General features: G+C 47.0%; 1 protein-coding gene across 3 annotated transcripts in view; it reads right to left on the reverse strand.

Moving 5' to 3' along the window:
- Positions 1–6,604, reverse strand: part of fam169b (family with sequence similarity 169 member B) — a 52,031-nt gene extending 45,427 nt beyond the window's left edge. For all 3 annotated transcript variants that reach the window (XM_055662563.1, XM_055662561.1, XM_055662562.1), the window contains exons 1-3: positions 6,450–6,604; positions 3,231–3,358; positions 1,795–1,894 (exon numbers count right to left, since the gene is read on the reverse strand). In XM_055662563.1, coding sequence (XP_055518538.1) covers positions 1,795–1,894; positions 3,231–3,358; positions 6,450–6,474 — 253 coding nt within the window. In that variant the 5' untranslated portion in view covers positions 6,475–6,604. The remainder of the gene's footprint in view (positions 1–1,794; positions 1,895–3,230; positions 3,359–6,449) is intronic.
- Positions 6,605–12,100: the final 5,496 nt, after the last annotated feature.

Here is a 12,100-nt window from a genome sequence, read left to right on the forward strand (position 1 = left end):
GAGAGTGGTGAATCTCTGGAACTCTCTGCCACAGAGGGTAGTTGAGGCCAGTTCATTGGCTATATTTAAGAGGGAGTTAGATGTGGCCCTTCTGGCTAAGGGGATCAGACGGTATGGAGAGAAGGCAGGTACGGGATACTGAGTTGGATGATCAGCCATGATCATATTGAATGGCGGTGCAGGCTCAAAGGGCCGAATGGCCTACTCCTGCACCTAATTTCTATGTTTCTATGTTTCTATAGAGAGCGCAAATAAGGCCTCGGCTCGGGGGCAAGGAGGTGGGACAACCTGGGAGAGTTTACGATGACTCTGGAGCGTCGGGGGCGAGGAAAAACCTGACGGCAGAAAACCCTTCTCTGTAACTCATTCACAGTCTCATCGCATGTAACATTTTCACAGCCCACAGCTCACAATGGCCTGATTCCTTTATCATTGTGATTTTTTTGCGTATCTTTCATTCATTTGTTCTATATCTCTCTACATCACCGTCTATATCTCTCGTTTCCCTTTCCCCTGACCATCAGTCTGAAGAAGATGATCTCGACCTGAAATGTCTCGACCTGAAACGTCACCTATTCCTTCTCTACAGAGATGTTGTCTGACCTGCTGAGTTACTCTAGATTTTTATGTCTATCTTCATCACGACTGTCTAGATCACTGGTGAGCGTGGACTATGTGGGCAGAAGGGCATTTCCACGCTGTATCTCCAAAGTTATTAATCTGGGTATAGTGCCCAGGGAAAAGTTGACAATCGCTGTAGAGGTTCCAATCTGGGCAGATATGGATTCGCAGATGAGGTTGATATTTGTGGCTCTCTGCTCACATCTAGTGGTTGTGACCAGGTATTGCAGGGAGGTGACTGAAACATGGAAACATGGAAACATAGAAACTAGGTGCAGGAGTAGGTACACAAAATTGCTGGAGAAACTCAGCGGGTGCAGCAGCATCTATGGAGCGAAGAAAATAGGCGACGTTTCGGGCCAAAACCCTTCTTCAGATCTTTCATGCAGGAGTAGGCCATTCGGCCCTTCGAGCCTGCACCGCCATTCAATATGATCATGGCTGATCATCCGACTCAGTATCCTGTACCTGCCTTCTCTCCATACCCCCTGATCCCTTTAGCCACAAGGGCCACATCTAACTCCCTCTTAAATATAGCCAGTGAACTGTGGCCTCAACTACCCTCTGTGGCAGAGAATTCCACCACTCTCTGTGTGAAAAATGTTTTCGGTCCTAAAAGACTTCCCTCTTATCCTTAAACTGTGACCCCTTGTTCTGGACTGTGACCCCTTGTTCTGGACATTCAGCATCAAGAAACGTGAGAAACTCGCAGCGGGTGGAGCTGCTGCCTCATATGTACACCACCGCATCTTCTCAATGTCTTGGCCCTTCCTTGCTTTCATGCGAACTGCTCGGGTGAATGAAAAGGATCCATTCCCACAGCACTTGGGTCAAGATCTAAAAGATTTTAGACTTCAGAGATGTAGCGTGGAAACGAGGCCCTTCGGCCCCATCAACTGAGTCCGTGTCCACCAGCAATAACCCATGCACTGGCAAAATCCTACACACAGGGAGAACGTGCAAACACCGTACAGACAGCACCCGCAGTGAGGATCAAACCTGGGTCTCTGGCGCTGTGAGGCAGCAACTCTACCGCTGCGCCACCGTGCCGCCTTATGCTGCAGGAGAAATGGCTGGTGCAAAATTGGTGAGTTTTCAGAGGGCTAGCAGCGGCAGGATAGGCGGAAGGTGCCCCATTCTGTAACAGTCACGCAGCGTGGAGGAGGCACTAACCCGTCTTGCGATCCTGCGGATTCAGCAGGGCCAGTATCCGCTGTTCAACGTGGTCCTCGAACAGATTAAGGAAGGCCACAGACGATGGGGTGATGGCAAGCTGGGAAGTCAGACAGAGTTCAGTTCAGTTCAGCTGATTGTCATGTGTACCGAGGTACAGTGAAAAGCGTTGACGCTGTGCGCAATCCCGTCAGGCAGCATCTCTGGAGAACACGGACAGGTAAGGTTTCGGCTCAGGCTTTTTCTTCAGACTGATTGTGGTTGGGGGAGGATAAGAACACAGGAAGAGAGGGCCAAGCCTGGTGGCAGGTAATAGCTGGATAGACACAAAACGCTGGAGTAACTCAACAGGACAGGCAGCATCTCTGGAGAGAAGGAATGGGTGATGTTCGGGTCTCCACCTATGCTGCCTGACCCGCTGATGCTCCAGCTTTCTGAGTTCGTAAGGGCATGCGATAGGAGCAGAATTGGGTCATTCGGTCCATCAAGTCTACTCCGCCATTCAATCATGGCTGATCTATCTTTCCCTCCTGAGCTTCTCCCCATAAACCCTGACACCTCTGCTAATCAAGAATCTATCTGCGTTAAAAAATATCCATTGCCTTGGCCTCCACAGCCTTCTGTGGCAAAGAATGACCTTACGAACTCAGAATGCTGGAGCATCAGCGGGTCAGGCAGCATCCTTGGAGGACATGGATGGTCCAATTCCAATCTCATCGTCCACCTCAGATCCAGGACACCAGCTGCAGTAGCCATGCCAAGATCCCAAGCTCAGGAATTTCCTCCCTAAAATCCCATACCTTCGTCACCTCCCGCAGAACTTACACCTCTGCCTGTGACAAAGCATTGATGTGTGATGATCTTATAGCGTTGTGTATAAGATCAAGACAGGAATAGATGGGCTAGATGCGTTGACTCTTTTACCCAGAGCAGGGGATCAAGAACGAGAGGACATACATAGGTTTCAGGTGAGGGGGGGGGGGAGGGAAAGATTTAATAGGAACTTGAGCTGCAACTTTTTTACACAAAAGGTGGTGGGTGTATGGAACGAGCTGCTGGAGGAGGTATTTGAGGCAGGGACTATCATAACCTTTAAGAAACATTTGGACAGGTACATGGATAGGTCAGGTTTGGAGGGATATGGGCAGATGGGACTAGTGTAGATGGAACATGTTGGTCGGCATGGGCAAGATGGGCAGAAGGGGCTGTTTCCACGCGGTACGACTCTATGACTCATTGGGTCCCATGCACTAATACTTCCTTATGTCGTATTTTACCAAATTTTACTAAACCAATAACAATTGAATGAAAGGCATTTGGAAAAATGGGGATTGATGTGATTTTGAGTTGCTTTAATATTTTTCATTGGATGTCTCGCCCATTAGTTGGTCCCCGATCAGCCAATCACTCGCAGGACTGTGGAAGGGATCTGGTACCTGTTCTCCATTGGTTAAACGGAAGACCTCAGTGGATTCCTCGCTGAGCCGTGATAGGTAATCCTCAGTTGGTCGTGTCAGCCGATCCCAATCACCATCGGTTAAAATATCGACCAGAGAACAAGACTCTAAAGAGGCAGAGCAGCATAGTGTATTGTCATGTGTACCGAGGTACAGTGAAAAGCTTTTGTTGTGTGTAACCAGAAAGCAGCAGTGAAAATACCTATAGAGTCATAGAATGACACAGTGTGGAAACAGGCCCTTCTGCTCAACTTGCCCACACTGGCCAACATGTCCCAGCTACACTAGTCCCACCTGCCCGCACTTGGTCCATATCCCTCCAAACCTGTCCTATCTATGTAGCTGTCCAACTGTTTCTTAAACGTTGGGATAGTTCCTGCCTCAACTACCTCCTCTGGCAGCTTGTTCCAGACACCCACTCCCCTTGTGAAAAAGTTACACCTCGGATTCCTATTAAATCTTTTCCCTTTCAACTTGAACCTATGTCCTCTGGTCCTCGATTCCCCTACTCTGGGCAAGAGATTGTGTGCATCTATCCAATCTATTCCTCTCATGATTTTATACATGGTATCCACTTTGAGGTGTCAATTAATTGTCAATATTCTTAATTTGAGATAACCATAAGATTACTCCACCTAAAGGGGCTGTCCCACTGCGGCGACCTAATTGGCAATGTTTAGAAGAGTTGAGGAGAGTTTGAAAAAATGTCATGTTGAAGATCTCCTTCGACCTCCCTTCGACTATGATGAAGACTATCTACAACTACCTTCGACTACCCTCGATCAACTACGACTAACATGCCGACCTACTATGACCTACTACGACTAAACCTATGAGTAAAAAAAGGATCGATTTATTCCATGGCGACCTTTTTTTACTCGTGAGCATTTTTCAACATGTTGAAAATTATGCTGCAACCTAGCTGAGGCCTCGAGTACACGGGGACTACTCTCGAGCATGAAGGAGAGTAATGGCCCTGTCCCACGGTACGAGTTCATTCGAAGAGATCTCCCGAGTTTTAAAAAATCAAACTCGTGGGAAGCACGGAGAATGAACATAGTGGGTACGTCGGAGCTCGGGGACGTCTCTTAGCGGCTTGTAACGCTAACGGCAGGTACTCGGGAAGACTCGCTAACGGCAGATAAGCTCGGGAAGACTCGTGAAGATTTTTCAACACGTTGAAAAATGTCCACGAGAGCCCCGAGTACCGACGAGTGGCCGTTACCGTAAATCTCCGAGTTCGAATCAGGGCAAACTCGGGAGAGAGCTCTTGGAATGAACTCGTACCGTGGGACAGCGCCATTACAAAGACCTCCTACGACCTCGTGTCGACCATGCTGCGAGTATGAGTCGAGGGCAAGAACTCGCAGATTAGGTCGCCCAAGTGGGACAGCCCCCTCGAACCAGCGTCTCGTTGTGTGATGGACCGTGACTTGGTGGAGGAGCATAGATGGAGCCCCACACGACCGGTGGATCTATGTACTGCGATCCTTTCACCCCTCTTGTCTTGGTTTCTTGGTCCTCCAAAATATTCCAAATGGAATTTAAACTGGAGGCTTTAGGACGCTCCCTCATCCCAACTCCATGGTTACACAAAAAAGCTGGAGAAACTCAGCGGGTGCAGCAGCATCTATGGAGCGAAGGAAATAGGCAACGTTTCGGGCCGAAACCCTTCTTCAGACTCCCAACTCCATGGTCTCCATTCAATGGAGCGCAGGAGGATGAGGGGAGATCTTACATAGGTGTACAATATTGTGAGAAAGGGGTTAATAGGGATGGTTGATTTATACCAGAACTCTGAAAAATATAACTTAGAAATAAATGAATTATCAGCAGAAGCCAGACTGCTGGTAGAATAAAGTAACAATATACAGAACAGAGAGAAATTCTAGATAAAAAGTAGCAAACAGATAACAACTTCAGCAGAAGCCTTGGGAGTCTTTGACGTCAGGAGATGGTCCGAGACATTCCTGGACATTCTCGTGGGAATGTGGGCTTTATGTTATGATTGGACGAAACTCGATGGGGAGACATGAGGTAGTGACCATAGTGAAAAATGGTATAAAGATAGAAAGCATCTCCATCTTCTTTGTGCCTCTAGGGGACATCAGAGGAGAGGCACCTATTCTGCAGAATATGAAATTAATAAAAACACTTCTTTGTCTGAATTTGTCTCAAGAGCATTTGTGATTTTTGAATCTCACAATATCATGAGAGGAATTCTGCCCTACATTGACACAAGGAAGTGACTGACAGAAAGGCGTTTTCTTGTAAATGAGGAAAAGTTGTTTTTCTTTCAGATTTGTGATGGAATTTCTTACTTCTCTGGTATAAATATTATCAAATTGTACTCAGAGAAGGACTTGCTTAGTTCCCCATTGTGTGGAGTATTTCTCAAACACCCTAAATAAAGCAATAACTCCATTCTGACAACATTATCAGTTGTTTCCTTTTGTTAAATTAGGGCAGAATAGATGAGGTGGATGTCCAGAGTCTTTTACCCAGAGTAGGGGAACCAGAGGGACCCCCTCACTCAGTCCAGGCCCAGGCCCCAGGCCCAGGACCCAAGGCCCAGGCCCCAGGCCCCAGGCCCAGGCCTCCAGTCCAGGCCCAGGCCCCAGGCCCAAGCCCCAGGCCCCCAGTCCAGGCCCAGGCCCCAGCCCCAGGCCCCAGCCCAAACCCAGGCCCCCAGTCCAGGGCCCAGGCCCCAGCCCCAAGGCCCAGACCCCAGGCCCCAGCCCCAGGCCCCAGCCCCCAGGCCCCAGTCCCCAGTCCAGGCCCCAGGACCCAGGACCCAGCCCCAGCCCCAAGCCCCCAGTCCAGGCCCAGGCCCCAGCCCAAGGCCCAGCCCCCAGGCCCCAGCCCCAGGACCCAGCCCCCAGGCCCCAGCCCCAAGGCCCAGCCCCCAGGCCCCACGCCCCAGGTCCCAGCCCCAGCCCCAGGCCCCAGCCCCCAGGCCCCAGCCCCAGCCCCCAGGCCCCAGGCCCCAGGCCCCAGCCCCCAGGCCCCAGGCCCCAGCCCCAGGTCCCAGGCCCCAGGCCCCAGCCCCCAGGCCCAGGCCCCAGCTCTAGGCCCCAGGCCCAGGCTCGAACCCGCGGACACCGAGCCCCGGCCTGCGGCCTAGTCCCCCGCGCTGAAGCCTCGGCCTCTCCCGGCGCCGGCGGCCGGCGCGGAGGCTCGGGGACGCGGGGGACTCACCTGCCGCGGCCGCCGTCGCCTCCATCAGCGGCGGGGCCCGGACCGGGGCGTGGAGTAAATCACCGGCCCCGGGGTCAACAACTCCGTCAGGGGAGTAACGTGGGCGGCAATAACCCTGGAGGGTGGAGGTAAATAATGTGTGTAAATAATGTGTGTAAATAATGTGTGTAAATAATGTGTGTAAATAATGTGTGGGATAAATAATGTGGGGTAAATAATGTGTGTAAATAATGTGGGGTAAATAATGTGGGGTAAATAATGTGGGGTAAATAATGTGGGGTAAATAATGTGGGGTAAATAATGTGGGGTAAATAATGTGGGGTAAATAATGTGTGTAAATAATGTGGGGTAAATAATGTGTGGTAAATAATGTGGGGTAAATAATGTGGGGTAAATAATGTGGGGTAAATAATGTGTAAATAATGTGGGGTAAATAATGTGGGGTAAATAATGTGGGGTAAATAATGTGGGGTAAATAATGTGGGGTAAATAATGTGGGGTAAATAATGTGGGGTAATGTGTGGGTAAATAATGTGGGGTAAATAATGTGGGTAAATAATGTGGGTAAATAATGTGGGTAAATAATGTGTGTAAATAATGTGTGTAAATAATGTGGGGTAAATAATGTGGTGTAAATAATGTGGGGTAAATAATGTGGGGTAAATAATGTGGGGTAAATAATGGTAAAAATAATGTGGGTAAATAATGTGGGGTAAATAATGTGGGGTAAATAATGTGGGGGTAAATAATGTGGGGTAAATAATGTGGGGTAAATAATGTGGGGTAAATAATGTGTGTAAATAATGTGGGGTAAATAATGTGGGGTAAATAATGTGGGGTAAATAATGTGTGTAAATAATGTGGGGTAAATAATGTGGGGTAAATAATGGTAAATAATGTGGGGTAAATAATGTGGGGTAAATAATGTGGGTAAATAATGTGGGTAAATAATGTGTGTAAATAATGTGGGGTAAATAATGTGGGGTAAATAATGTGGGGTAAATAATGTGGGGTAAATAATGTGTGTAAATAATGTGGGGTAAATAATGTGGGGTAAATAATGTGTGTAAATAATGTGGGGTAAATAATGTGGGGGGTAAATAATGTGGGGTAAATAATGTGGGGTAAATAATGTGGGTAAATAATGTGGGGTAAATAATGTGGGTAAATAATGTGTGTGGGTAAATAATGTGGGTAAATAATGTGGGGTAAATAATGTGTGTAAATAATGTGGGGTGTGTAAATAATGTGGGTAAATAATGTGGGGTAAATAATTCAGGGGATAAATAACCTGGGGGTAAATAACTGGGTAAATAATGTGATAGGTTTACAACTTGGGGTCAATTATGGTAAATAATGTGAGGGGTTTACAACTCAGGGGGTAAATAACTCCGGAGTCACAGTAGTGAATAATTTGGGGTTAATTAACCTGGGTGTAAATAATCCAGGGTAAATAACAGGGGAATAACCTCAGTAAATAATCTGGGGGGGGGGGGGGGGGGGGGTAAACATCTGGGTAAATAATCTGGGGGGAAAACATCTGGGTAAATAATTATGGGTGCAAATGACTGGGGAACAACCTGGAGGATGGGGTAAATAACTGGATTAAATTGTCCTGGAGTGAACGGCCCAGGTAGATCAAATAACCTGTGCATTAATTAATTACCTGGGATAAATAAGAGGTAAATAACCTGAAGGAAAACACCATCCTTGGGTAAATAACCAGGGGGATTTAACTTGGTTCAAATAACCTGTGGGTCAATGATTTGTGGGGAAAGGGGTTAAACACCAAGGGATTAAATAACTTGGTGTATATAACTGTTTAAGAAACAATATAGAATCATTAAGATGAAGGTTTACTGTATTGGTAATAATCTCCCGGTGTGTGAGCATCACTTTTAGGCTGTGGGCCGATCATTGAAAATGTGAATGTGTGGATGTAAGTGTGGATGTATGTGTGTGCATGGATGTGTACATGTGTGTCTGCGTGCGGATGGATGTGTGTGTGTGTGGGCGGATGTATGTGTGCATGTATGCGTGTGCGTGTGTGTGCGGATGTATGTGTGCATGTATGCGTGCGTGCGTGTGTGTGTGCATGCATGGAAGTGTGCGTACGGATGGATGTGTGTGTGTGCGTGCGGATGTATGTGTGCATGTATGCGTGCGTGTGTGGATGTATGTGTGCATGTATGCGTGCGTGTGTGTGTGTGTGTATGCATGGAAGTGTGCGTACGGATGGATGTGTGTGGATGTGTGGGTGGACTGTCACACTGTCATTCACCAGCACGCCATTATCATAAGTAATTCACTCATTGTTTAAATAATTTGACCAAATAAACAGTGAAACGATCGACATAAAATAAAACTTTATATGATCATTTATTTCCACAATTTATTTGTTTACATTACATCTGATCTTCATCTGAATATTCTTCATTAGCGGGGTACCTACTTTCCCAAAGCTGCCCCCGAGACTTGCTGCCTTACAGCGCCAGAGACCCGGGTTCGATCCTGACTACGGGAGTTTGTACCTTCTCCCCGTGAGTTTCCCACTCCACCTAGGGTCCGTAGGGGGAGGGGCGCCTCCACTGTCAGCGACCAGGCGACTGGTGACGGGATCTAGGGAGTGGGCAGGGCTGAAGATGTCCTGGTTGGGTTGCTCCTAGGCCTGGCCAAGCTGGCCATCCACGAGTCACGGTGCCAGGCGGAAGAGGGCTGTGCCCAAGCGCGATGCTTGCCCCTTTACCGCGGTTACGTACGTGCCCGGGTGATGTTAGAGAGGGACATCGTTGTATAGTAGTTATGAGTATAGGTGTAACATGATTGTTTGGAATTCAGTGTCTGAATAATTTGTTGATTTTGAAATATGGTGATGGGTGTCACCACAGTTTTGGTTTTTTTTTGGTTTTCAATCGTGTTCTTAATTAAATAAATTATTTTTGATACAAACAAAAAAAATCCAGGTCTGTAGGTTAATTGGCTTCTGTAAAATTTGTAAACTGTCCCTAGGATTTAAGAGAGAGTTAGATAGAGCTCTAGGGGCAAGGGATATGGGGAGAAGGCAGGCACGGGTTATCGATAGGGGACGATCAGCCATGATCACAATGAATGAGAGGGGAACATAATTTTAAAAAACTCAATGTCAGAACAACTCTTAAAAGTATGTGCATAGCAATCTGTGGTGTGAATTTGTGGAATGGTCTGGAACAGGAGATACAACTTAGCACAAGCATAATTCAGTTTAAAAAGATGTACAAAAACACTTGTTTAAAAGGATATTGGGATGAGGATAGGTGATAGTGAGTGGGATATTTGTTATACTGATTATATTGGGAAGGGTGATATAGAGTGATGGGTTGTATATATGACTAAGATACTGTATAGTATATGAGGGTTTTTTATTTTATTTTCTGTATGGCTTTGTAAATATTTGATTAGTGTATAAATGTAAATAATTTGGTGTACATATAGTGGCTGGTGTACATATGGTGTACATATAGCTGCTAAATTTGTATAAGATAATTACAAGCAGTTGAATAAGGGGTGGGAATTAATAACTTTGGCGTCTTCCTGCTCCTTTTCGGACCCATATGATTTCAATTATTTATAGATATTGTTTGTGACACTTTATAAATATTTTTGTTTTGTTTTTTGTACGCTGTTTCACACTAGCTTTTTATTCTTTTATTCTGTTCGAAATAAATAATAAAATAAAATTAAATACATAAATAAAATGGCGGTGCAGGCTCGAAGGGCCGAATGGCCTCCTCCTGCACCTATTTTCTATGTTTCTATGTGTATCGCTGGCTGTGGACTCAGGACCCTGGGCAAGACCTTGCAGACGAAGTTGCTGCAACAGCTGCCCACTGACAGCAGCGTCGCAGAGACCCCACGCCGGGCGTGAAAGGGTGGAGGGGTGGCACAGCGGTAGAGTTGCTGCCTGCCTCACAGCGCCACAGACCCAGGTTCGATATGGACAGGCTAGATGCAAGAAGATTGTTCCCGATGTTGGGGAAGTCCAGAACAAGGGGTCACAGTTTAAGGATAAGGGGGAAATCTGTTAGGACCGAGATGAGGAAAACATTTTTCACACAGAGAGAGTGGTGAATCTGTGGAATTCTCTGCCAGAGAAAGTAGTTGAGGCCACAGTTCATTGGCTATATTTAAGAGGGAGTTAGATGTGGCCCTTGTGGCTAAAGGGATCAGGGGGTATGGAGAGAAGGCAGGTACAGGATACTGAGTTGGATGATCAGTGCATTTTTGCAAACACTACAGGAGAACTTTACTAACTTATTCGAAGGCAGACTTAAAAAGCTGGACATTTAATGTCTTTTAAATGTTGCCGCAGAATCTTGAGTCGACTACCTTCTCCGGCAGCTCGTTCCATAGAGCCACCATCCTCTGTGTGGAAAAGTTGCCCCTCAGGTTCTTATTAACTCTTTCCCCCTTACACCTTAAACCAAAGATGCAAGAGGATCTTTGCCTTAAACCTATGTCCCTTGATACCTCCACTATGGGCAAAAGACTCTGTGCATCCTGCTCTCTGTCACCATCTGCTGATGCTCGCTAGAAGTGCAGGAAAAAAATGAGCAGCAAACTTTATTGAAGCATTTGTGTGAGAAGGAACTGCAGATGCTGGTTTAAACTGAAGATAAGCGCAAAAGAGTTGGAGAAGGGACAGTCTCCACCCGAAACGTTACCCATTCCACCTCTCCAGAGATGCTGCCTGACCTGCTGAGTTACTCCAGCTCTGCGTGGCCTTTCGTGCAGTTGTTTGCTTCCACTACTTTTTCTTTTAGTTTAAGAGACACAGCGTGGAAGCAGGCCCTTCGGCCCACTGACCAGTACTATCCCACACACACACACACAAGGGACAATTTATAATGATACCAAAGTCAATTAACCTACAAACCTGTACGTCTTTTTGTAGTGTGGGAGGAACCCGGAGATCCTGGAGATAATCCATGGGGAACGTACAATCTCCAGACAAGTACCCGAGGTCAGGATCGAACCTGGATCTCTGGCACTCTAATGCCCCATGTCCCACTTAGAAAACCTGAACGGAAACCTCTGGAGACTTTGCGCCCCACCCAAGGTTTCCGTGCGGTTCCCAGAGGTTGCAGATGGTTCCCGGAGGTTGCAGGTAGGGAGACTGACAAAAACCTCCGGGAACTGCACGGAAACCTTGGGTGGGACGCAAAGTCTCCAGAGGTTTCTGTTCAGGTTTTCTAAGTGGGACAGGGGCATAACCTGCTGGTTATTGGGTTGGACAGGCTAGATGCAGGAAGATTGTTCCCGATGTTGGGGAAGTCCAGGACAAGGGGTCACAGCTTAAGGATAAAGGGGAAATCCTTTAAAACCGAGATGAGAAGAACTTTTTTCACGCAGAGAGTGGTGAATCTCTGGAACTCTCTGCCACAGAGGGTAGTTGAGGCCAGTTCATTGGCTATATTTAAGAGGGAGTTAGATGTGGCCCTTCTGGCTAAGGGGATCAGGGGGTATGGAGAGAAGGCAGGTACATGATACTGAGTTGGATGATCAGCCATGATCATATTGAATGGCGGTGCAGGCTCGAAGGGCCGAATGGCCTACTCCTGCACTTAATTTCTATGTTTCTGTGTTTCTATAACGCTGCGCCACCGTGCCACTCT

The sequence above is a fragment of the Leucoraja erinacea genome, chromosome 36, assembly GCF_028641065.1.
Source record: "Leucoraja erinacea ecotype New England chromosome 36, Leri_hhj_1, whole genome shotgun sequence".
Classification (NCBI taxonomy): Eukaryota; Metazoa; Chordata; class Chondrichthyes; order Rajiformes; family Rajidae; genus Leucoraja; species Leucoraja erinaceus.